At 39.5% G+C, this 25,987-nt stretch overlaps 1 protein-coding gene across 2 annotated transcripts in view; it reads left to right on the top strand.

Annotated features, from left to right (window-relative positions):
• The window catches only part of Sytl4 (synaptotagmin like 4), a 60,257-nt gene that overhangs the window by 16,452 nt on the left and 17,818 nt on the right, over window positions 1-25,987 (top strand). For both annotated transcript variants that reach the window (XM_021628121.2, XM_021628120.2), the window contains exons 2-6: window positions 13,835-13,975; window positions 14,200-14,415; window positions 15,018-15,127; window positions 15,371-15,473; window positions 25,421-25,522. In XM_021628121.2, the coding sequence (XP_021483796.1) occupies window positions 13,866-13,975; window positions 14,200-14,415; window positions 15,018-15,127; window positions 15,371-15,473; window positions 25,421-25,522 (641 nt within the window). In that variant the 5' untranslated portion in view covers window positions 13,835-13,865. The remainder of the gene's footprint in view (window positions 1-13,834; window positions 13,976-14,199; window positions 14,416-15,017; window positions 15,128-15,370; window positions 15,474-25,420; window positions 25,523-25,987) is intronic.

Raw genomic sequence — 25,987 nt, 5'->3', positions numbered from 1 at the left:
GGTGTGTGGATTTATTTCAGGGTCTTCTATTCAATTCCATTGATCCACCATTCTGTTTTTATGCCAGTACCATGCAGTTTTTATTACTATTGTTCTATAGTACAGCTAGAGATCAGGAATGGAGATACCTCAGGATGATCTGTTGTTGTACAGGATTGTTTTAGCAATTCTGAGCTTTTTGTTTTTCCATATGTAGTTGAGAATTGTTCTTTCAAGTTCTGTAAAGAATCTTGTTGGTATTCTGATGGGAACTGCATTGAATCTGTAAATTGCTTTTGGCATGATGGCCATTTTCACTATGTTAATCTTACCAATCTATGAAAATGGGAGATCTTTCCATCCTCTGATACCTTCTTCAATTTCTTTCTTCAGAGACTTGAAAATTTTTTCAAACAGGTCTTTCACTTGCTTGGTTAGAGTCACACCAAGGTACTTTATATTATTAGTGGCTATTGTGAAGGGTGTAGTTTCCCTAATTTTTCTTTCTTTTTTTTTTTTTTTTTTGGCCTTTTTGTCTTTGGTATACAGGATGGCTTCTGATTTTTTTGAGTTGATTTTGTATCCAGCTACTTTGCTAAAGGCGTTTATCAGCTGAAGGATTTTCTCTGGTAGAATTTTTGGGGTCACTCATGTTTACTATCATATCATCTGCTAATAGTGATAGTTTGACTTCTTCCTTCTTGATTTGTGTCCTCTTGATCTCCTTTAGTTGTCTTATTGCCCTAGCTAGGAGTTCAAGTACTAGGTGAAAGAGATATGGAGAGATTGGGCAGCCTTGCCTTGTCCCTGATTTCAGTGGGGATGATATAATTTTCTCTCCGTTTAATTTGATGTTGGCTATTGGCTTGCTGTATGTATCCCTGATCTCTCCAAGACTTTAAACATAAATCGTTGTAGGATTTTTTTTTCAAATGCTCTTTTGGCATCTAAGAAGATTATCATGTGGTTTTTCTCCTTCAGTTTGTTTATATGGTGGATTACATTGATGTATTTCTTTATATGGAACCATCCATGCATGCCTGGGATGAAGCCTACTTGATTATGTAGGATGAGGGTTTATGTTTTTTTGTATTCGGTTTGCAAGTATTTTATTGATTATTTTTGCATCAATGTTCATTAGAGAGATAGGTCTGAAGTTCTCTTTTTTTGTTGGGTCTTTGTGCGGTTTACGTAATGTTCCTTCTGTTTCTATTTTATGTAGTAGTTTACAGAGAATTGGTGTTAGCTCTTCTGACACAGCTTTTAGCTGTGTCATTAAGTTCTTGTATGAGATGTCTCGAACTTTTTACAGGAGGTACTTAGTGCTATGAACTTTCCTCTTAGCATTGCTTTCATTGTGTCCCATATGTGTGGGTAACTTGTGCCTTCATTTTCATTGCATTTTAGGAAAACTCTAATTTCTTTTTTCATTTCTTACCTGATGCAGGTGTGACTGAGTAGAGATTTTTTTTTAATTTCTATGTATATGTAGGCTTTTTATTGTTTCTGTTGTTGTTTGGGTCTACTTTTATGCCATAGTGATCTGATAGGATATAAGTGATTACTTCGATCTTCTTATCTGTAACCTTCCTTTGTGCCCAACTCTACAGTCAATTATTGAGAAGGTTCCATGAGGTGCTGAAAATAAGGTATACTCTTTTGAGTTTGGATGAAAAGTTCTGTCAACATCTATTAGGTCTATTTGATTTAGGACCTTGTAAGTGTCATTATTTCCCTGTTTAGCTTCTGTCTAGATGATATGTCCCTTGGTGAGAGAGGGGTGTTGAAATCTACTATTATTGTGTTGGAGATCGATGTGTGATTTAAGCTTTAATAATGTTCCATTTACAAATGCAGGTGCTCTTTTATTTGGGGTATAGATGTTGAGGATTGTAATGTCCTCTTGGTGGATTTTTTCCTTTGATGAGAATGCAGTGTCCTTCCTCATCTTTTTTGATTAATTTTGGTTGAAATCTATTTTATTAGATATTAAGCTAGCTACTCCAGCTTGTTTTCTGGGTCCGTTTGCTTGAAAAACATTATGCGAGCCCTTTACTCTGAGGTAGTGTTTTTTCTTTGTTGCAAAGGTGTTTTTCTTGGATGGAACAGAATGTTGAATACTGTTTCCGAAACCATTTTCTTTCTTCTAATTGGAGAATTGAATCCATTGATTTTGATAGATAATAGTGACCAATGAATGTTAAAGTGCTTGTTTTCTTTTAATTCTTTTGTTGTTGTTGTTACATTATCTTTATACTCTGTTTTCTTGGGTGTAGTTGATTTCATTGGATTGGAGTTTTCCTACTAGTATCTTTTGTAGGGCTGGGTTGCTGTGTACATACTGTTCAAGTTTAGTTGTGTCATGGACTATTTTGTTTTCTTCCTGAATGTTGATTGATAGCTTTTCTCGGTATAGTAGTCTGTATTGGCATCTGTGGTCTCTTAGAGTGTGCATGACATCTGCCCAGGCCCTTATGGCTGTTTCTGTTGAGAAGTCTAGTGTGATTCTGATAGGTCTACTTTTATATGTTAGTTGGCCTTTTTTTCCTTACTGCTTTTAATATTTTTCTTTGTTATGTACATTTAGTGTTTTGAGTATTATGTGTCATGTAGAGTTTCTTTTCTGGTCTAGTCTCTTTGGTATTCTGTAGGCCTCTTGTATGTTAATGGACATCTCTTTTCTTGAAGTTGGGAAAATTTTCTTCTATGATTTTCTTGAAAATATTTTCTGGACCTTGGAGCTTGCAATCTTCTTTTTCGTCTATTCCTATTATTTTACATTTCGTTTTTTCATGGCATCCTTGATTTCTTGGATGTTTTGTGTTTGGAACTTTTCCAGTTTTAGTGTTTGTTTGAAAGAAACAATTTGTGCATCTGTATCTTTTACAGTATGTGCAATAGTATCTTCACCTCCTGAGATTCTTTCTTCCATCTCTTGTATTCTGTTGGTGATGGTTACCTTTGTGGTTCCTGATCTTTTCTCTAAGTTCTCCAGCTCTAGGGTTTTCTCTGTTTGTGTTTTCTTTATTGATTCTAATTCTGTTTTCTTGTCTTGCACTACTTCCTTCATCTGTTTGAATGTGGATTCCTGTCTTCCCATGGTGGCCTCTATTTTTTTTTATTCGTTTCCTCTCTATATGCCTCTACTTGTGCCTCTACATGGGCCTCTGTTTGTTTGGCTATATTTGCCTGTATTTCTTTGAGAGCTTTGTTCGTTTCCTCTTTATGTGCCTCTAATAAAAGGATAAGCATATATTTGTGATCATTTTCCTGTGTTTCAGATGAGTTAAAATATCAATTGTTTTTGGGGATACTGCTGAATCCATGATGTCCTGATTTTTGTTGGATGTGGTCTTATTCTGACGTCTAGCCATCTGCTTATCTGTAACCTTCTCTGTTTGTTCTGGAGTCTGTACTTCAGATTGCGTCAGTGTGTCTCTGGTCTCTGGAGTATTCTACAGGAGGATGAGAGAGGTCTATCTATTCAAACGTGGATGTTGGTGTTTCAGCTGTAGCTAAGGGAGGAAGGTAGCAGGCACATGTGCCCAAGCATGGGTGTGAGCATGGAAGTGTGCCTTGAATGACAGGGTGAAGTGCATGTAGATGCCTGGGATGGAGGAGCTTAAGGTCAGGAAGGGTGTTGGTGCTTTTCATGGCTATGTGCCTTGCTGGCGCTGTTTGCATGTCCAATGAGTATACACAGGTGCCCTGAATACCTCTGTGGCTTACAGGTCTGTCATACTGTCTTGCTGGTATTTAGATCTGTCTGGGCTCCTGGAATTGTTTACTTGGCCATCACTGGTAGACCCACAGAACAGGGTCTTTAATGTTGAGAGCATTGTCCCACACATCCCTGTGTTGCACACAGTGGGGGTGTGGTTGGGAGGGATCAGATATGTTTGGATGCTAGCATAGAGGTATCCTGGATCTGGGGCTCTGCATGCATCCACTTGAAGGCACACTCACTGGCTCACAGGCCTAATTGGAAAGCACAGGGGATACCCCTGTTCTCTGTTCTTAGATTTGGGTCTGCAGGGGCAATTGAGAGTGTATGAGATCCATAAGTTCAGTGGTGTCCACTGTTTGGCCAATGGGCAGTGAGACCAGTACTTGGGGCAGACGCCTATGCTGTCTCAGTCACCTAGCATGGAGGCTCCTGCTTGGGCTAGCTGCTGCCCCACTGCGGCTGCAGACCTGGGAGGCCTGTACTGCTGCCGTCTCTGCTGTCTCAGTCAAGAAACATGGAGGATCATGCTTGGAACAACCGCTGCAGCCTCCACCAAGCAGGGAGGCCTGTGCTTGGGGCCAGTGCAGGTGGGTTGAATATTAGCCACTCTCAGTCCCTGGAGATGTCCATGGATGACCTGGATCCAAACTGGCCTAGCTCACAGGTTGTTCCCTCTTGCCCAGAAAGCCTCAGTGTCAATGTTCTGGCTTCAGCTGCCCCTCCACTCACCCATTTCGGTGTTTTGGATCCTGTGCCCATCAGATACAATGCACTCTGGTCGCAGCCATCTTGGACTCTCTTTTCCTTATTTTTTAAATGATCAAATGTCTGTTTCTCTGACTTTGTGAACTTTGTGGTCATGGGCTATGCTTTATTCAATTATCCTTAGTTAGCTTTCATAGTTCTTAGAATATAGTTAGCCATCCTAATTAGTGAACATTTTGTACCAATTGCAGAATTCAGAGCTGTAATCTAGGGCCAACAGTAGAAATCATACAAATATTCAGAGGTAACTACTAGAATAGTAGAGGATGGTCTCATGGAAAAATCTGTGGGGCTATATTAATTTATGCTTACAAATCTAGAAGGTTGAAGGGGGTTGAATATTCACAGATTTTAATTGTGACAGTGCTTTTGGTAGATGTCCTCCAGATATTGTCACTGCCCTCATAACAGATAGCTAAGACATTTATTTCCATGAATATATTTATTAAACACTTCTAGGAAGGACATTACCCTAAATGGAACAGTTGATGCAACAACCAACATAGTATTCCAATAAGGACATTGTATTTCAGCCAGTGCCTTTGTGTGTAGCAGTATCCAGTTGTGATTTTTGGAAGCATTGACTCCCTAGAAGCTAGCTTGCTTGTTTTTCCCCACCTTCTTTCTATGTTAAACTATTTCTTCTACCCCTTTCCCATTCCATCCCTCTTTTCTTCCCTCCTGCATCTCCTTTCATATCCACCGTCTTTTCCTTGCCTTAATTTTTCAAGATGCAGGCTTGCTGTGTAGCTTAGGTTGTCCTTGAAGTTGTGATTCTTCTATCTCAGCTTCATCAGTGTCCCATGAAAGCTTTCTTCTGTATGTGGTGTGGTTTGGTTTTGTTTGTTTTAAGTTCTAGAGATTGACCACATCCTATGTTTTCTTTTTCACTTCACCATGCTCTAAAATCAACTCTCTTACTTTAAGATTGTCAAATAAGTAAACCCACATGGGTGGCTGGGTTTTTCAAAGCCTTAAGAGCTGTCTTTCACCCATGTTTTGGAATTTCATAATATATAATGAGTATCAATTGTGAGGGTGATTTAAAACAGTCTATTTCAAATACTGTCATCTTCTTGGTGACAGTTAATAGAGCCCACTTTGGCATGTGCCTTAAGACTGCACAAATTTCTATGCTGCATTCTGTGTCCCAGGATAACCAATTTACTATTTCTTAGTTTCTTGCATGTCTATATACAAGCATATCCAGAAAACTTAAGAAGGTAGCTTGTAAGAATGGTTTCCCTCAATTCTCCTGTAAGCAGCTTTTCAAGATTATTGATTCCTTACCCGTATTATTTCATTTTTAACCCTTAAAATACGTGCATTTATTTAGTGCTGTACTAGTAGCATATTATGAAGCATTTACAAAACTACAAATAAGAATGAAAGATAAGTACTGTGAAGAAGGCTTCAGCATTTATTAAAAGTGATACCATTTGTATTCATTTGATGAAAGCAGTGATTTTAAATGCTTTTCTTATATTAATATGATGGTGGGGGAGGAGGGCAAAGGAGAGACAGAGAAAGAGAGAGAGAGAAAGAGAGAGAGAGAGAGAGAGAGAGAGAGAGAGAGAGAGAGAAGTTTGTGTGACTGTGGGCATGCAAATACCATAGCATATATGGACGAGTCATGTGTGGGAGTGGGTTCTCACCATCCACCTTTTTTCTTTTTGGGGGTTTTTCCTATGCTACACAGTGCCTACCCTAGGGTAGCTCAATTTTTAGACTTCTGTCTGCTATATTGGCATCAGAATTGCAGATGTGTACCACAACATCTGGCTTTTGACTTGAGCTCTGGGGATTGAACTCGGGTGGTCAGGCTTCTGTGATAAATGCTGTTACCTAGTGAGCCATCTTACCAGACATTGTTCCACTGTTTTTACAGTTGTTTTAAATAATTGATGTACTTTCATCATAATATCTGTGTATCAGAATTCAATGTACCAAGAGCGGTGATTTTAAACAAAAATTTGGCTTATCATATGGTTTCTTGAAGATCTAATTCTAAATCATAGTATTTTTCAAATTTAATTAATTAGTTTTCTGATTTTTTTAGTGTTCCTATTTTCATTGATTACTCTTTACATATATACCAGACAGCTTGGAGTTGTCCTGCAACTCATTATGTCGGTTTTGTCTCACGTTTTTCTTGCTGTGCATCATTTTGTATAATGCTAATTATCTTTCAACTACGATGTCAAATCTGTTGTTACTGTCATGTTGTGTATGTTTGATTTGCCAACATTGTAGTTTTATATTTCTAGTTTTGAATTCAGTCTTTTCTTTTACAACTTCCAAATTCCCACTTAACTTATTACATGGAAAGCAGCCATAGTAACTATTTGGCTTCTTTGTAAAAATTCAAGTATCCATAGGTGTGTGGGTTTATTTCTGGGTCTTCTATTAGGTTCCATTCATCCACTATTCTGTTTCTGTGCCAATACCATGCAATTTTTATTACTATTGCTCTGTAGTACAGCTTGAGATCAGAGATGGAGATACCTCCAGGTAATCAGTTGTTATACAGGATCGTTTTGGAAATTCAGGGTTTTTTGTTTCTCTATATGAAGTTGATAATTTTTTTTCTCAAGGTATATAAAGAATTGTGTTGGTATTTTGATGGGAATTATATTGAATCTGTAGATTGCTTATGGCAGAATAGCCATTTTCACCATGAGCACAGGAGTTCTTTCTATCTTTTGATATCTTCTTCAATTTCTTTCTTCAGAGACTTGAAGTTTTTCTCAAACAAGTCTTTCACTTGCTTGGTTAGAGTCACACCAAGGTACCTCATGTTATTAGTGGCTATTGTGAAGGGTATTGTTTCCCTAATTTCTTTCTTGGCCTTTTTGTCTTTGGTATACAGGAGGGCTTCTGATTTTTTTGAGTTAATTTTGTATCCAGCCACTTTGCTGAAGGTGTTTATCTGCTGAAGGAGTTCTCTGGTTGAATTTTTGGGATCGCTTATGTATACTATCATATCATCTGCAAATAGTGAATCTTTGACCTCTTCCGTTCCAATTTTGTACACCATTTTTTAATTGGATTGCTTCATAAACGTTCTTGAGCTCTATTTTAGGATTCACTTAGGCTGTTTGGAAGCACTTGAAAGTTGATTGAGCCTTTCAAGTTTTTCTGGTTAGATTTGATAGGTAGGATCATAGCATTGCATAATGAAGGCATAATTATTCCCCACTACTGAAATAATAAGGCTTAGGTATGGAGCCACTGGTGTCTGGTCATGATGTTTTACAGTCTGGATGTGAACATAGATGGTGTTTCTGGTTTTATTGGAATGATAGGCACAGTGCTTTTGAATCTTTTTCAGGTGGGACTTTCCTCTGGTCTAGATAACTTCATCATAGGGATGCCGTGTAACATTTGGTCCTTTGCTAAATACTTGAGGGAGGCCATGTGTAAGTGCTTGAGGGTTTGTCTTTACAGTTTTCTATCACATTTTCTGTCTTGATAACTCTGGTCACCCAAGGTTTGTTCAGGTTCATAGCCTTCTCAATGTGGGAAGCTTAGCAGGCTTTCCCTGGTTTTCTCCTCTGTACTTTGGTCTGAATACTCTCTCAAGACAGTAAGCTAGAAAAATGAAAAGTCTCACCTCATTTATCACCATCTCACAGAGATTACAGCCTTGTATTAAGTAATATTCAGTGTCTCGAACACTATTGTTTCATGTGTTTTTCCCATTTTATTGTCTTCCCATACAATAACATACAATTTTTGTTACTTCATCTTGAAAGTCATTAGGCATGACGTTTGCTAACTCTCAATGATTATGACCCAGCACAGTTCTACTTGTCATCTTTCAAATGTGTAGGCACTATTACATTACTTGTTTGACATAACAAAATCACCTCAAAATAACTTTTCAAATGTATACAGAATCTGTAATCTGGTAATGTATATCTCATATAACAAATCAGTGTCTATGTATATTATACAAACATTGGCTTAGCAAGAGTAATTTAATTAGGGGCTTCGTGGATAAACTACCATATTTTGAAAGAATCTAGTTCCCTCCTTTATGCTTAGTTAGATATTAATTTTTACCAAAATTGTTCATTATCTTTTGGTGGGAAATGACTGTTAATCCATTTAGAGTTGAAATATAAACACATCATATAATTAGCATTTGTAAGTCTAGAAAAATATTTAATATTACTTCAACATTTGAGTATGGGTCAGGTTTTCAGAAATTCTTCTGTTTTAAAAAAGGCTATCAGTGCAATTTCTTATTAAAAGAAAGCTAAAGCATCATATATAGTCTAGCTAGAGTTTAGCTCATGATCAACGCATATTCTTTAAATGAAAATGAACATTTTCCAAGATATAATAGAATCCAAAAGTATGGATGCATATATATAAAGTGATGATATATGGGTTGGAATAGCTAAGTGTTACAATAGTGAGGCTTAAAAAAAGGTGATTCACAGCATCTCTGTGTTCACATAACTGTAAGAATTTTGTGGGTTAATTTTTTTGTGGGGAGGGGCAGAGTTTCTCTGTGTAACCTTGGCTGTCCTGGACTCACTTTGTGGGCCAGGCTGTCTTCAACTCACAGAGATCTGTCTGCCTCTGTCTCTCCAAGTGCTATGATTACAGGTGTATACCACCACACCCAGCCATTTTGTGTGTTTTAAAACTCATTGGCACAGGAGACAACTTCCTGAACATAACACCAACAGCACAGGCTCTGGGATCAACAATCAATGAATGGGACCTTATGAAACTGAAAAGCTTCTGTAAAGCAAAGGACACTGCCATCAGAACAAAACGATAGCCTACAGATTGGGTAAAGATCTTCACTTACCCTATATCTGACAGAGGGCTAATATCTAGAATTATATATTCTAGATATATTCTAGAACTTAAGAAGTTAAAATGTAACAAATCAAGTAATCCAATTAAAAAATGGAGTACAGAGCTAAACAGAAATTTCTAACAGAGGAATATGGAATGGCAGAGAAATACTTAAAGAAATGCTCAACATCCTTAGTCATCAGGGAAATGCAAATCAAAAATACCCTGAGATTTCACCTTATACCCATCAGAATGACTAGGATCAAAAACTCAAGTTACAACATATGCTGGAGAGTATATGGAGAAAGGGGAGCCCTCCTCCATTGCTGGTGGGAATGTAAACTTGTACAACCACTTTGGAAAGCAATCCAGCACTTTTTCAGAAAATTAGGAATAGTGTTTTCTCAAGATCCAGCTATACCACTCCTAGACATAATATCCAAAATATGCTCAAATATATAACAAGGACATTTGCTCAGCCATTCTTCATAGCAGCTTTATTTGTAATAGGCAGAAGCTGGAAACAACCCAGATGTCCCTCAGTGGAGGAATGGATACAGAAAGTGTGGTACATTCACACAATGGAGTACTACTCAGCAATTAAAAACAAGGAAATCATGAAATTTGCATGCAAATAGATGGAACGAGAAAAGATCATCCTGAGTGAGGTATTACAGAAGCAAAATGACATACCTAGTATATTCTCACTTATAAGTTGATATTAGACATATTATAGAGGATAAACATAATAAAATCTGTACACCTAAAGAAGCTAAGCAAGAAGGAGAACCCTGGGTAAGATGATCAATCCTCACTCATAAAGGCAAACAGGAAGGAAATCAGAAGAGAGTGAAAACAGGGAACAGGACATAAGCCTACCATAGAAGGCCTCTGAAAGACTTTACCCAGCAGTGTATCAAAGCAGATGCTGAGACTCATAGCAAAACTTTGGGCAGAGTGCAGAGAATCTTATGAAAGAAGAGGGAGATAGAAAGACCTGGAGGGGACAGGAGTGCCACAAGGAGAGAAAGAAATTCTGGACACAGGGATATTTTCTGAGACAGATACTCCAACCAATGTCCATTCATGGAGATAACCTAGAACCCCTGCACAAATGTAGCTCATGGCAGCTCAGTGTCCAAGTGGGTTTCATAGTAATGGAAGCAGGCACTGTTTCTGATATGAACTGATTGCCTGCTCTTTGATCACCTCCCCCTAAGGGGGGGTGCAGCCTTACCAAGCCACAGAGGAAGACAATGCAGCCAGTCCTGATGAGAACTGATAGACTAGGATCAGATGGACTGGGGGAGGGGCATGGGTGCACAAGATGGAAAGAGGGTGGGGTTGGGAGGGAATGAAGGAGGGAGGTACAGTGAGGATATAAAGTGAATAAACTGTCATTAGTATAAAAATAAAAATTTAATTAAAAAAAAGAAGTAAAGAGCTTATGAGAGTAAAAGAGTGGGAGACTTCAACACTCCAATCTCACCAATGGACAGAGGACATATCATCTAGACAGAAGCTAAATAGGGAAATAATGATAATTAAAGAGGTCCTAAATCAAATGGACCTAATAGATGTCTACAGTACTTTTCACCCAAACTCAAAATGAGTGTACCTTCTTCTCAGCAACCCACAGAACCTTCTCCAAAATTTGCCATATAGTTGGACACAAAGCAAGCCTCAAAAGATACAAGAATATTGAAATAATCCTTTGTATCCTATCAGACCACCATGGCCTAAAACTAGACCTCAACAACAACAGAAATAACAAAAAATCTACATACACATGGAAACTAAACAACTCTTTACTTAGTGTCAGGGAAGAAATGAAAAAAGACATTAGAGACTTCCTAAAATGCAACGAAAATGAAGGCACAACTTACCCAAACTTATGGGACACAATGAAAGCAATGCTAAGAGGAAAGTTCATAGCATTAAGTGCCTTCAAAAAGAAGTTTGAGACATCTCATGCAAGCAACTTAATGACAAAACTAAAAGCCCTAGGGAGAAAAAAAAAAAAAGAAGCAGACACACCCAAGGGGAGTAGATGATTGGGAATAATCAAAGTCAGACATGCAATCAAGAAATTAGAAACAAATAAATCAAATCAATGAATTATGAAACCAAGAGCTGGTTCTTTGAGAAAATCAACAAGATAGACAAACCCTTAGCCAAACTAACCAAAGGGGAGAGAGTAACTATCAAAATCGGCAAAATCAGATACGAAAAGTGGAACATAAAGACAAACACTGTGAGGAAATTCAAAGAATCATTAGAAGTTATTTCAAAAGCGTATACGCCACAAAATTTGAAAATCTAAACAAAACGGACAATTTTCTTGACAGATTCCATTTACCAAAATGAAACCAAGATCAGGTAAATAGACAGTCCTATATCCCCCAAGGAAATAGATGTCTCCCTGGAAAAAAAAAAAAAAAGCAGCCCAGGACCAGAGATGGTTTGAATGCAGAATTCTACCATTAGAACTCAGCATTAGATCTTCAAAGAAGATCTAACTCCAATACTCTTCAAACGATTTCACAAAATAGAAGCAGAAGGAGCATTACCAATGTCATTCACAGAAAGACCCAACAAAAAAAAAAAAAAGAGAGAGAACTTCAGACCTATCTCTCTATGAACATTGACGCAAAAATACTCTAGAACTAAATTCTTGCAAACTGAATCCAAGAACACATAAAAGATATCATCCACTGTGACCATGTAGGCTTTATCCCAGCCATGCAACAGTGGTTCAGTATATGGAAATCCAGCAATGTAATCCACTACATAAACAAAAGGGAAAAAAACCCACATGATAATCTCCTTAGATGCTGAAAAAGCATTACACTTATCTTTTTAAATTAACTTCTTATTTCATTTCCTTGAAGTCAAAGATTGTAGTTTGGATAAAAAATACATTTTTTTAAATTTATTGAGACTATCTTACAGTCTAGTACATGATCAGTTCTTGGGAGCAATATTCCAAGTGTGCTTGAGAAGAATATTTATTGTTAGATATACAGTTCTTTATATGACATTTAAGTCAAGTTTCTTTTATTGCTCAACTTGTTTATACATTTACTAATTATTTTGGTTTTAATATTTTGAAACAGGCTGTCATGTAAATTAGGCTGGCCTCAAACTTTCTATGTAGCAAATGATGCCCTGAACTGTCTCCTCTTCCTGTCTGTGCCTCCAGAGTTCTGGGATTACACCATACTTTGTTGATAAGCTGCTGGGAGTGAACTCAGGGCCACATACATGCTAGGAAAGCCCTCTCTCAATTGAGCTACATCTCCAGCCATGATTCCATGATCATATGATGTTCTAACATCAAAAGGCATTGTGAAAGATATTTGATGGATTCTACTGTGTATGTAATGACTAATAAACTTCTTCATAGTCAAGAATACTTAGAGGCATATAAGTTGCCTCCATCCCATCTTTCACTTCATTCTCTTTTTTCAACAAATGTACTCATGGGGCTAGAGAGATGACTCAATGAATAAGAATGCATATTACTCTTCCATAGGACTTTAGTTATGTTTTCAGCACCTGTGTTAAGTGGCTACAACTGCCTGTAACACCACCTCCATCTATGAGATCTGATGCCTTCTACTGGTATCCCCCTGTACCTGCATGCACATGGTAAGCACACACACACACACACACACACACACACACACACTACAAAAACAACAACACTTATTTCAATAAGGCAAAATCTACTTCTTCTGTAATCTTCACATGTAAATAGCATTCACGTTCTTTGTCTCGTTCTTTCTTTCCCCACTCCCCTGTCTATGTAATACAGAATTAGATACTTCTCTAGGTTTCTGTAGATTTAACTTAATTCCTTGATAGCAGCTACCACAAAGTACCGTGTTCGTGTCTGTAAATTTCTGAAATGTAAGGACCATGGTTCACTCATCTCTCTATCTCCAGTGCTTTGCAAAGTACTTCACAGTGTGGTACTCAACAAATGTTCAGGAAATGAGAGAAGCTGTTCTCAAGTGCAGGGCCAGTGCCAGCTATTTGGGAGGTAGTGGGGGTGGTAGAATTTCTTGAAGCATTATTAGAAACTGACTAAATTCCAGGAACTTAGGACCCAGTCAGGAATGGAGAATTTAGCCGAAACTGGTTAGCACCCTTTAATACAGAGATCACCTTCCTGATTATTTGAGTTAATAAAATTGGGAGGTAAGAACACTTGAAATAATAGAAGTTGGACTGAGACCTCTATGGTGGTGGGAGAGTTTGACTTAGCTATTCTATGATATTTCTTGACTAAGATGCTTATTCATAGTGACCCAGCCACTTTCCAGAGTTGCAAGTAATTTCTTGAAAAATAATTGTAGGCCATGGTTCAAGTGTGAAATAGAAATAGTAAATAGCAGGTTCTTTTACTTTGCCTCTTTAACTTGACTCAAAGAGAAGGTAGCCTGGAGAGAGGTTCTAGGGCTCTAAAGTGATTCTGGACTTAATCATCTTTATGGAATTAATTGCTCTTTTATTTTAGACAGCTCTGTTCACTCTCCCTGCCAGGTTGTCTTGAAGAAAGAAGAGTAAAGTCATCATGTCAGAGATACTAGACCTCTCTTTTCTGTCTGATATGGAAAGGGATTTGATCATCAGTGTTCTGCAGAGAGACGAAGAACTCAGAAAAGCAGATGAGAAAAGGATTAGGTAAGAGTCCCAGAAATAGTATGCACTTCCAGGTTTTCAACCAAGGATACCCAAGCTTTTCAGTTGCTTATTCTACTGTGAGAATTATGTATATGATTTTAAAACTTAGTGGGTCTAGTTGGGATTTGAGTTTTTGCTTTTAAACAACCCTGTGATCTGACTACCAATACCTCAACATGTGTAGATCCTGAACCCACTTGTGCTTCTCTTTTGGGTCTTGGCAGACGACTGAAGAATGAGCTACTGGAGATAAAAAGAAAAGGTGCCAAAAGGGGCAGCCAACACTACAGTGACAGAACCTGTGCCAGGTGCCAGGAAGGCCTGGGCCGCTTGATTCCCAAGAGCAACACTTGTGCGGGTTGTAATCATTTAGTGTGTCGAGACTGCCGCATCCTGGAAAGCAATGGTTCCTGGAGGTGCAAGGTGTGCACCAAGGAAATGTGAGTGTCATTTAATGGCCTAGTAAAGAGGGGAGATCGGTGGGACTCTCCTGTGAATTTTTCTCATTAACTTTGTTAGGTGAATGGCAAGAGTCATTATTAATACATGTCTTAGGGTTTCTATTGCTGTGACAAAACACCATGACTAAAAAACAAATTGGAGAGGAAAGATTCCACATACTTCTACATTGCTGTTTATTATTACGGAAGTCAGGATAGGAACTCAAACAGGGCAGAAACCTGGAGGCAGGAACTGATGGAGAAGCCATGGCAAGGTGCTGCTTGCAGGCTTGCTCCTCATAGCTTCTCAGCTTGCCTTCTCTCTCTTTTTGTTTTTTAATGTTTTTATTTTTATTTTTTATAGTAATTACAGTTTATTCACTTTGTATTCCAGTTGTAGCCCCCCTCCCTCATTCCCTCATTCTAATTTGGGCTGGGCCCTCCTTAACTGATCACTAATTGAGAAAATGCCTTACAGCTGGATCTCGTGGAGGGCTTTCTTCAACTGAGGCTCATTCCTTTCTGATGAGTCTAGCTGTGTCAAGTTGACACTCAAAACCATCCAGTACAATACATCTGACATTTTATTATATTTTCCCCAGAGAATTGAAGAAAGCAACTGGAGATTGGTTTTATGACCAGAAAGTAAACCGCTTTGCTTACCGAACAGGCAGTGAGATAATCAGGATGTCCCTGCGCCGTAAGCCTGCAGGTATTGTGCCAGAACAGAGGCTGTTCCTTGAAGGACTTAACCTCAGGAATAGCTAGGCTTGTGGGAAATCCAACTGTATTCTGTATTCTGGTAGTGACTTAACTCCTGGGGCTCAGCCAATTTGTGGGAATACAAAAGGATATTTCTGTCCCATGTGCAAGTGTGTGTTTGGGGGTAGATGCTTTGAAAGTTGTTTCCTTCCTTGCCTCTTTATTACTATCCTGCCATGTTTTTGTTTTGAAGCAAATAAAAGAGAGACAGTGGGACAGTCCCTTCTTCAGCAGACACAGATGGGTGATATCTGGCCAGGAAGAAAGATCATTCAGGAACAGCAGAAGGAACCCAGGTGAGAGCCAGGGAATTAATATTATTTAATTCTTCTATTACTTTTACTCCATTTTTCTAAAATAACAGGTATTATTAGGGGGAAATTGGAAAGCTCAGATAAAATCCAAAGAAGAAAAAAAAATCAATCCTGTAACCATTAGCCCCATGCAAGTATCAACATTTTGGCCCTTTCACTTTGTTCTTATGCCACAGTCTGCTGTGAAAAAGAAAGCTATCAACTCTTGACACAGATTTATTTACTTTAAAAGTTATGTGTCTGTTTGCAGGTATGTGAACATGTGTGCATGTGCCTGCAGAGACCAGAAAGATGTTAGATACCCTGGAGTTGGGCTCATAGGCAGTTTGAGCCACCTGACATGGGTGCTGGGAACTGAACTTGGGTTCTCTGCCAGAGCAATATGAATCCTTAGCAATGGAGCTGCTTCATCTTCTCAGTCCTATATTAATTTTCTACACCTCCCAAATATTTTATTTTATTCTCACTGTTATTAAAAAGTATTTTTTCAGGCTTTTTGATATTTTATTTCTGTTAGACAACCATAAATCAACAGAACTTTAAAACTGGTTTAGTTTTAGTTTCATATTTATACATATTGTTTGCTTATAATCAGGCCTCACATCATGACTTCTCTACTCTTGAATTCTTTACTTTGGCTTTATTACTTAGTTTTCTAGATTTCATCATTGGGAAGTTTCTTCTAGAAGGGTTTCTGACATTTATTGCATTCTCTCATGTTCAAAATGCCTGCCAATTACATTTGTACTTTAATAGCATCTTAGCTCAGCATTATAGACTTGAGTTATATTTTCTTTCTCTTGGACTGTTGTAGATATTTCCCTGTTGTCTTGAATCTAACTATGAAAAAAACATTGCAGGTAACTCTGTGTTTATACATATAAACGCCCACATAGGTGTGCATGGTATGAGAATTTATGTTGATATAATTGGATTTAATGAAAAAAATTGAAGTTAGTAACTTAAGAATATAAGCCAATGATGATTATTCTGTACTTTTCTGATATATGATTTACTTTTGATGAATTTTTTAGAGTTGGAATGTTCTGTACCATGCCCTTAAACATTTGTCCTGTTTTGTTCATTAGGGGCACCACCTCAGCAATATTGGATTTCATTTTCCATTCTTTGTATAATGTTTTAAAAACTGTATAATGCAGGCAGTTCTGATGAGACCTGATAAGATAGGGTCAGATGGAAGGGGAGGAGGACCTCCCCTATCAGTGGACTTGGAAAAGGGCAGGGAGGAGATGAGGGAGGGAGGATAGAATTGGGAGGGAGTGAAGGAGGGGACTAGAGCTGGGATACAAAGTGAATAAACTGTAATTAATATAGGAAATACAAATTTAATTTAAAAACTGTATTATGCAAAAGCAAAAGAGAAAGAGGGAAGCTATTAGCCATTAAGACCCCGACTTATTATTTCCCTTCATGTTATTTGGGTTTGGGCCATTCTTTTTCTTTCTTCCTTTCATGAAATTTGCAGGCAAATAGATGGAAACAAAAGATGATCCTGAGTGAGGTAACCGAGAAAGAGAAAGACAAGTATGATATACAGTCACTTACAAGCAGAAGTTAGCCATATAATATAGGATAGTCATACTAAAATCTACACACCAAAGAAGCTAAACACTAAGGGGCACCCTAGGGAGGGTGTTTAAATCTCATTCAGAATGGCAAACAGGATAAACACCAGAAGCGGTGGAAAAGAGGAAACAGAAGGGAAGCCTTCTATAGAGGGTCCTCTGAAAGGCTCCACCTAAGGGTGCATGGAAACAGATACTGAGACTCACAGCCAAACCTTGGGCAGAGCGCAAGGGAGTCTTATGGAAGAAGAAGGGGGTGGATAGAAGGACACAGAGGGGACAGGATCCCCACAAGGAGACCAACAAAGCTAAAAATCCCTAATTTAGGGGCTTCTGCAGAAACTGATGTACTAACTAAGGACTATGTGTGGAGAAGACCTAGACCCCCAGAGCAAATGTAGCAGATTGGCAGCTCAGTCTCCATGAGGGTTCCCGAGTAAAGGGAACAAGGACTGCTTCTGTTATGAATTCGATTGCCTGCTCTTTGATTACTTGTCCCTGGTGATACAGCCTTACCAGGCCACAGAGGAAGAGGATCTATGCAGTTCTGATGAGATTTGATAAGCTATGGCAGATGGCAGAGGAGGAACCCCCCCCCCCTTTCACTGGATTAGTGGAAGAGGATAGGGGGAAGAGGGAGTGAGGGTGGGACCAGAAGGAGTCGAGGGAGGGGCTTCAATCGGGATATATAATGAATAAGTTGTGAAAAAGTAAAAATAAAAAAGAACCAGTATTGAGCTGGTGGCACATGCCTGTATTTGTAGACATTTGTGAGGCTGCTGTTGGAAGACCACAAGCTTGAGGCCGCTTTGAGCTATATATTAAAACCAAAGCTAAAAAGAAGTATACAGAAACATGAAAGTTAATTCCTCCAGTAACCTAATTTTATTTGTCCAACACTGTTAATATTCATTGATAATTTCAGCATGTAAACTACCAAGACCTCCATACACACGCATGTGAGTTAAACTCCTGCATTTTAATTGTTTTTAAAAAGATTACATTATGGTCATGTTCAACTTAAAAATTAAAGAAAAAAAACTTTAAAAAACAGTAATACAGATAATCCCATAGAAATAGAGCAAAATATCTGAACAGATATTTCATTAAAGATACTATGCAGATGTTGAATAATGATGTTCAACATTATCAATCACTAGAATACAAATAAAATAACAATGAGATGTCACATGCCAACCAGAATAGCTATCATTTCAGAATCTTGACTATACCAAGTTCTGGATGCAAAACTAGAATTCTAAGTCACTTCTTTAGAGAAATGTACCATAGTCATCTGCTCTCAAAAAGTCTAGTCTTTTAGAAGTTCACAACTACTGTGTGATTCAGATGTTTCATAGATATGTAAGTCAAGGCATATGTCCATTCAAAGACACACACACACACACACACACACACACATATATATATATATATTCATAGAAGTTTCATTTATTTTTAAACACAGTAAGGATTTTGTGAGTGCTGGGAATTGAATTTAGGGCCTCACATATGCCAGGCAAGTGTTCTTCTACTGAATTATATTCCCAGACCTCAAATTGAAATGTATTTTAATGTATGGGCCTGGAGAGATGGCTCAGTTGGTAAAGGGCTTACTGCCCTAGTAGAGTTTATGTCCTTCAAACCCACTTAATAGTTGGTTTGGTGTAGCAGTTGAGGAGGCTTTTACAAAGAATCCCATAGCAAGATGATGGTTCCCCATGTCAGCCAGATACCCTGCCTCAGTATATGAGGAGGAGAGGGATCAAGGAGAATACTCAATGTCAGTGTTGGATGAACACACACACATACACACACAAAATAACCCCACACACTTGTGCCCACACATTTATACACCCATGCACATCACACACATATTTTAAGTAGTTCATCAAAGAACTAATTAAATTATTTTGCATTTATAAAACATTGGAAAAAGACAATTAAAACAATTTCAGCAACTAAAGATATAATCTATAAAACCAAACATGGTATACTAATAATAATGATATAAATCAGACATGTTACATGATACTATGCTAGCAAAGCTACTTTCCTTCTTGCATTTTATCTTCTTTTTTGTATACTTTAACTTGTATAGATAATCATAACTGCAGTTAGTATGTGGGTGGTGCAGTAGCCATGTCATGTCCCCAACATAGCCTTAACTGTACTCTTCCTCAGCCTCCGGCTCTTACATTCTTTTCACCCTTCTGTGATGTTCCCTGAGTCTTGGCGGGGGATGGGAGGACAGTTGTTACAGGTGTTGTTTTTAGGGCAAAGCACTCAATAGACACTTATTCTCAGTACTTTGATGGATTATAACCCTCTGTATTAAACACTGACCACTTCATAGAGAAACTTATTTGGCCAAAGTTGAAGGCAGCACTAATTTATGGGTGTAAGTATAAAAACTTAGAAAGCAGTTTGACAACATGTCATTTAGCAAAACAATAGGCTTTTCCCTAAGGTGTTGGTTCTCAACCTTCCTAGTGCTGTGACCCTTTAATATAGTTTTGTATGTTGTACTGATTCCCAACCATAAAATTATTATTTTCATCGCTACCTCATAACTGTAATTTTGCTACTGTTATGAATTATAATGTAAATATGTGATATTCAGGATGGTCTTAGGGGACCCCTGTAAAAGGGTTGTTTTACTCAAAGGGGTCATAACTCACAGGTTGAGAACCACTGCCCTAGGTCCTCAGACCTGCTGAAACATGGGTTGTAGCATGTAGGGTTGGCTTCAGGGATACCTCCGGTGTCTTTTTTTTCTCCCAGTGACCTAAATAGTACCTTACAATACCATGGAAGCTTATCAGAAAAGGAATGAAGTAGTTGTATGGCCTACTCCTAGATTCAAGTTCTTTGCCTTATGAGTCTGTTTTTGTGACAGTACCGTGTGGTTTTTATTACTATGGCTCTGTAGTTTAACTTAAAATCAGATATAGGGATACATCCAACTGTATGCTTTTTGTCCATGATTGGCTACTGGGGTCTCTTATGCTTTCAAGTAAATTTTTAGATTTTTTCTCTTCATTTCTATGAAGGCTGTCACCAGGGATTATTTGAATCTGTAAATTGCTTTTAATAAAATAGCCATTTTCACAATATTGATTTTTTTTCTGGGAGCCCTCTCCATCTTCTAATAACGTCCTCAATTAATTTCTTCAGTGTGTTAAGGTTTTTGTTGTAGAAGTCTTTCACATCCTTGGTTAGGTTTATTCCAGGGTATTTTTAAGCTATTTTAAACTATATATATATATATATATATATATATATATATATATATATATTTAAACTATTTTCTATTTTAGCTTGCTTGAAATTTATATGTAGAAAGACTGGTGACTTTCATGTGTTAATTTTATATCTTGCCACCATGCTGAATGTGGTTATCAGTTTTTAAAAGATATCCAGTGGTGTCTTTGGGGTTTATTATGTATATGATAGCTTCATTCATGATAGTTGAAACTTGGAAGCAGTTCAAATGCTCACCAATAGGTGAATGGATAAACTGTGGTTTGTTTATGCCACAGAACACTAATCTGTTAATGAAAGGAACAAACTGTTGATAATGCAGTATCATGAATGGATCTCAAAGTACATATGTTGAGTGAAAAGCACTAAACAAAAAAGTACCTATGTTCTGAGTGTGGTGGTATAAACCTTAAGTCCCAGCAGCAGAGGCAGAGGCAGAGGCAGAGGCAGAGGCAGAGGCAGAGGCAGAGGCAGAGGCAGAGGCAGAGGCAGAGGCAGAGGCAGAGGCAGAGGCAGAGGCAGAGGCAGAGGCAGAGGCAGAGGCAGAGGCAGAGGCAGAGGCAGAGGCAGAGGCAGAGGCAGAGGCAGAGGCAGAGGCAGAGGCAGAGGCAGAGGCAGAGGCAGAGGCAGAGGCAGAGGCAGAGGCAGAGGCAGAGGCAGAGGCAGAGGCAGAGGCAGAGGCAGAGGCAGAGGCAGAGGCAGAGGCAGAGGCAGAGGCAGAGGCAGAGGCAGAGGCAGAGGCAGAGGCAGAGGCAGAGGCAGAGGCAGAGGCAGAGGCAGAGGCAGAGGCAGAGGCAGAGGCAGAGGCAGAGGCAGAGGCAGAGGCAGAGGCAGAGGCAGAGGCAGAGGCAGAGGCAGAGGCAGAGGCAGAGGCAGAGGCAGAGGCAGAGGCAGAGGCAGAGGCAGAGGCAGAGGCAGAGGCAGAGGCAGAGGCAGAGGCAGAGGCAGAGGCAGAGGCAGAGGCAGAGGCAGAGGCAGAGGCAGAGGCAGAGGCAGAGGCAGAGGCAGAGGCAGAGGCAGAGGCAGAGGCAGAGGCAGAGGCAGAGGCAGAGGCAGAGGCAGAGGCAGAGGCAGAGGCAGAGGCAGAGGCAGAGGCAGAGGCAGAGGCAGAGGCAGAGGCAGAGGCAGAGGCAGAGGCAGAGGCAGAGGCAGAGGCAGAGGCAGAGGCAGAGGCAGAGGCAGAGGCAGAGGCAGAGGCAGAGGCAGAGGCAGAGGCAGAGGCAGAGGCAGAGGCAGAGGCAGAGGCAGAGGCAGAGGCAGAGGCAGAGGCAGAGGCAGAGGCAGAGGCAGAGGCAGAGGCAGAGGCAGAGGCAGAGGCAGAGGCAGAGGCAGAGGCAGAGGCAGAGGCAGAGGCAGAGGCAGAGGCAGAGGCAGAGGCAGAGGCAGAGGCAGAGGCAGAGGCAGAGGCAGAGGCAGAGGCAGAGGCAGAGGCAGAGGCAGAGGCAGAGGCAGAGGCAGAGGCAGAGGCAGAGGCAGAGGCAGAGGCAGAGGCAGAGGCAGAGGCAGAGGCAGAGGCAGAGGCAGAGGCAGAGGCAGAGGCAGAGGCAGAGGCAGAGGCAGAGGCAGAGGCAGAGGCAGAGGCAGAGGCAGAGGCAGAGGCAGAGGCAGAGGCAGAGGCAGAGGCAGAGGCAGAGGCAGAGGCAGAGGCAGAGGCAGAGGCAGAGGCAGAGGCAGAGGCAGAGGCAGAGGCAGAGGCAGAGGCAGAGGCAGAGGCAGAGGCAGAGGCAGAGGCAGAGGCAGAGGCAGAGGCAGAGGCAGAGGCAGAGGCAGAGGCAGAGGCAGAGGCAGAGAGGTAAAGAGAGAGAGAGCCAGAGAGAGCCAGAGAGAGCCAGAGACAGGTGGATCTCTGTGAGTTTAAGGCCAGCCTATCTACATAGCAAATTCCCTGTTGGCCAGAACTCCATGGTGAGACCATGCTTCAAAACAAACAAACAAACAAACAAAACAAAACAAAACCCCCAAACAAACAAAAAGCAGAATAAAAAAAAAAAAAAAAAGAGTACCTACTCTATGTGTCTGTGTGATTCTGTTACATACATTTCCAGAAAACACAAACTAATTTTTTAGTGGCAGAACTAGATCAACATTTGTCTGGAAACAGGGGCTAGAAGGGGGAGTAAGGATTGCCAACGGGCATGTAGACACTTTGCGAGTGATTAATATGTTCCTTAACTAAACTATAACAGTAATGTTTGAAGTGCATATCTTTTGCCAGAAATAATCAGCGTGTATAATTAAGCACGTACAGCTTATTTGTGTCAATTAGTTAAAAACAGCAGAAACCTGCAACACAGACACTTTTCCAACACCAGAGCACTTTGCTCGTTTTTATGTTTGTGTGCTGCTTGAATGTATATATATGTACTGTGATTTTATCAGGGCCTTGTATGTATGAGTCATCTGTTCCAGGTGATGAGGCCCCTTTATTCCTCGGTAGTTAAGGTTAAAAATGGCTTTTATTTGCTGAATTTGATTAATGCATCTGACATCACTGGTCAGAATGTAATTTCTGAAATCTATTGCTTCTGGGCTGACTGAGACCTCTTGTCTCATTGGATTGAGAAGCCCCTTATTTATTATAAACATGAAAATAGATTGAGAGAACATAAGTGATTTTAACATAAAATTATTGTGCCTCAGAGATAATTTAATTCAACCCTTTTATTTTTATAGAAAAGAAACCAGGCTAAATGATTTACCTGAGATCACACAGATAAAGACCAGCACTCCTATCTCTGAGTTTATTTTTACTGAACAGATGTCAAATAATTGCTTTTTTGCCCTATGGTTGTTGGCATCAGCTCAGGATCAGAACTTATTCATCTTTAGGGGAGAAAAAACAAATCCAAGCACCAAACACTCCACAGGCCATTGTTAAACAGTGTCTCTAGAGGAATGATTCTGTTTGAAGTTAGTTTTCCCTTTGCAGTGAAGGGGATGAAAAATAATTTTAAACTAAGGAAAAGAAAACCAACCACCTTGCTGTGCCTTGTATGATAAAGGTGGTACATTTGTCAAAAATGACCTCAGTTTCACCTCCTGTATACACTAAGATTTCAACTCAGCTCCTTCTGTTTGCACATATCTATCTCAAACATCACCTGACAAGCTGGAAAGTTCATTCTCCACTGGATGAGACATTATAGATTTACTTGTTAATTTGTTTGTTAAATATATGTGAAGGCTTACTGTGTGCCGGATATTTTTATGTACTGGGATACTGTTGTAGATACAAAAAATGGCCCCTTGTTCGTAGATGGTAGATTTGTTGGTAGGGAGCACATACTGCAAATAAGAAACAAATAACCAAATAGGTAGTCTGTCAGATGTTGACAACTGTAATGGAGCAAATCAACTGGCGTGAAGGGATACAGAGTACCAGGGACACATGTGTGTACATGTGCTGGTTCCCTTAGGCAAAGCCTAAAGTGTAAGGTGACATTTGAAAACAAAAAATGCAGGGGCAAACATGAAGAATATTTGGAGGGGAGGAACATTGTAGACAGAAAACTCAGCAGGTATAAATAACTCAGAATGAGGAGCTGGAGAGATGGCTCAGAGGTTAAGCTCACTGACTGCTCTTTCAGGGGTCCTCAGTTCAGTTTATAGCACCCCCATGGTGGCTTATAACCATCTACAATGGAATTTGATTCCCTCTGCATGAAAACACACCATTCATATACATAAATAAATAAACCTTAAAAAAAGAACTCAGAATGAGTTTCACACACGTGTAATCTGGAGTTGAGTAGGGGGTGGTTGTGCAAGGAAATAGGCACAGAAATGGATGAGAATCCAGTCATGTAAGGTTTTCTTGACCTATGTAAAGACTGTAATTTATTTTGAGAGAACCAATGGTATGGTGGTTGCTTCTTTTGTTGTTGTTTAAAAATTGAGGTAAAATTCACTTAGTATTAAACCACTTTTAATTTTGACAAGTTTGATTCTATCATTGTTAGAAGGTCACAGCTATCAATTTTCAGAACATTCCTATCATTCCAAAAAGAAATCTTGTAAAATTAACTAGCCACTGGTATTTCTCCCAGCCTTCAATCTATAATCTACCTCTCTGTATTCACATACCCTGGACTTATCATCTGAATGAACTAATGCCAAGTGTGGACATTCTGACTGATTTATTTCAGTGAGCATAGAGTTTTCAATATCCATCCATGTTTCTGCAGATATTAGAGCTTTATAATCTTTTGTGGATGAACAATATTCCTTTGTTTGCATTGCTATACAATAGTTTGGTTATCCCATTATTTGTAGATGAACATTTGGATTATTTCTAACTTTTGGATAGTAAGACTAATGCTATATGAAGCTGGGGAGATAGCTCAGCTGTTTAGAGCACTTGTTCCTCTTGCAGAAGACTTGGGTTTAGTTTCCAGCACCCACTTGGTGATTCACAACCATTTGTAACTCTGGTCCCTGGGAATCCTGTGCCCTCTTGCTGACCTCCATGGGCTCCAGGCAGACATATGGCACACAAACATACAGACAGGCAAAACATTAATGTGCGTAAAAGAAATAAATGAACAAATACTTAAAAAATCAGAGGAAAAGTGTATAATATTATTGCCAGGCATGGTATTGCAGGCCTGTAATCCTAGCATTCTAGAGGCATAGCCATGTGGATCTCTGTGAGTTTGAGGTTAGCCTGGTCTGCATAGACAGAAGGACTGGTCTGGGATATTTAAAAAGATGGAGGTGTTAATCTTCTGAAATGTAGAATGTAAAGAGGAGTGAAGATTGAAAGATTAACCTGGAGATCCTAAGAAGAGGTTGTTCATTACAAGCTTCATTTTTTGCTAAGGAGTTTGAACTCAGTGTCCCCAAAATTGGGAATGACTTAAGTGTTTGCAAAGTCTGTTCACATGGCTGGGGATGCAACTCAGTGGTAGAGTATTTGCCCAGCACCTCTGAGGCCCTAGGTACTCTTCCCTCCATTGTAAAATTGACTTACATTTATGTTCAAAATATTGCTCAGATTACTACTTGAATCAGTTGGAAAGATACATATCCAGAGGCAGAAGAGTTTACTTCCTGTAAAACCCTGCATCTTGGTTTTTATTCTAGTGTGCTGTTTGAGGTACCAAAGCTGAAAAGTGGAAAGAGCACGCTGGAGGCTGAGAGTGAGAGCCTGGATAGCTACACAGCTGACTCATATAGCACCCCCAGGTGGAGTTTCCCCATCTGTTTCTCTTCTGCCTATGCTGAGCTCTCATTTTTGTTCTCTGCCATCAGGATGAAGGTTTCTTCTGCCTTGAGTGTTCCTAGTTTCTGTCCTTGGCCTGCTGAATGAATCTTTTCTCTTACCCTCACCAGAAGTCTCTCTTTATTAGTACTTCTATTGCTTTGGCTCTGAGCACAGCTTCCTGGAGTGAGCTAACCTCCCCTGGATGCTACTCTGTGGTGGATTCTCCTCCTGTTCCTTAGGAAAGGGGGTATGAGCATTTGTATGTGTGTGCAGAATTGTTTGCCTGATCTTCCGTCCTCCTTCAAAGTGTCTCAGATGTGAAATGAGCCTTCTTAATCTGGTCGCTATAATCATGGCAGTGACTTTCCTTCTTTGCTAGAGCTTTGGGGAGCTGGATAGAAGAGAAAGGGGAAGAAATTATTTAGTTCTAATTTCTGATATTTCCA

Source organism: Meriones unguiculatus, chromosome X (assembly GCF_030254825.1).
Source record: "Meriones unguiculatus strain TT.TT164.6M chromosome X, Bangor_MerUng_6.1, whole genome shotgun sequence".
Taxonomy (NCBI): domain Eukaryota; kingdom Metazoa; phylum Chordata; class Mammalia; order Rodentia; family Muridae; genus Meriones; species Meriones unguiculatus.
This window is presented reverse-complemented; position numbering and strand designations above follow the sequence as displayed.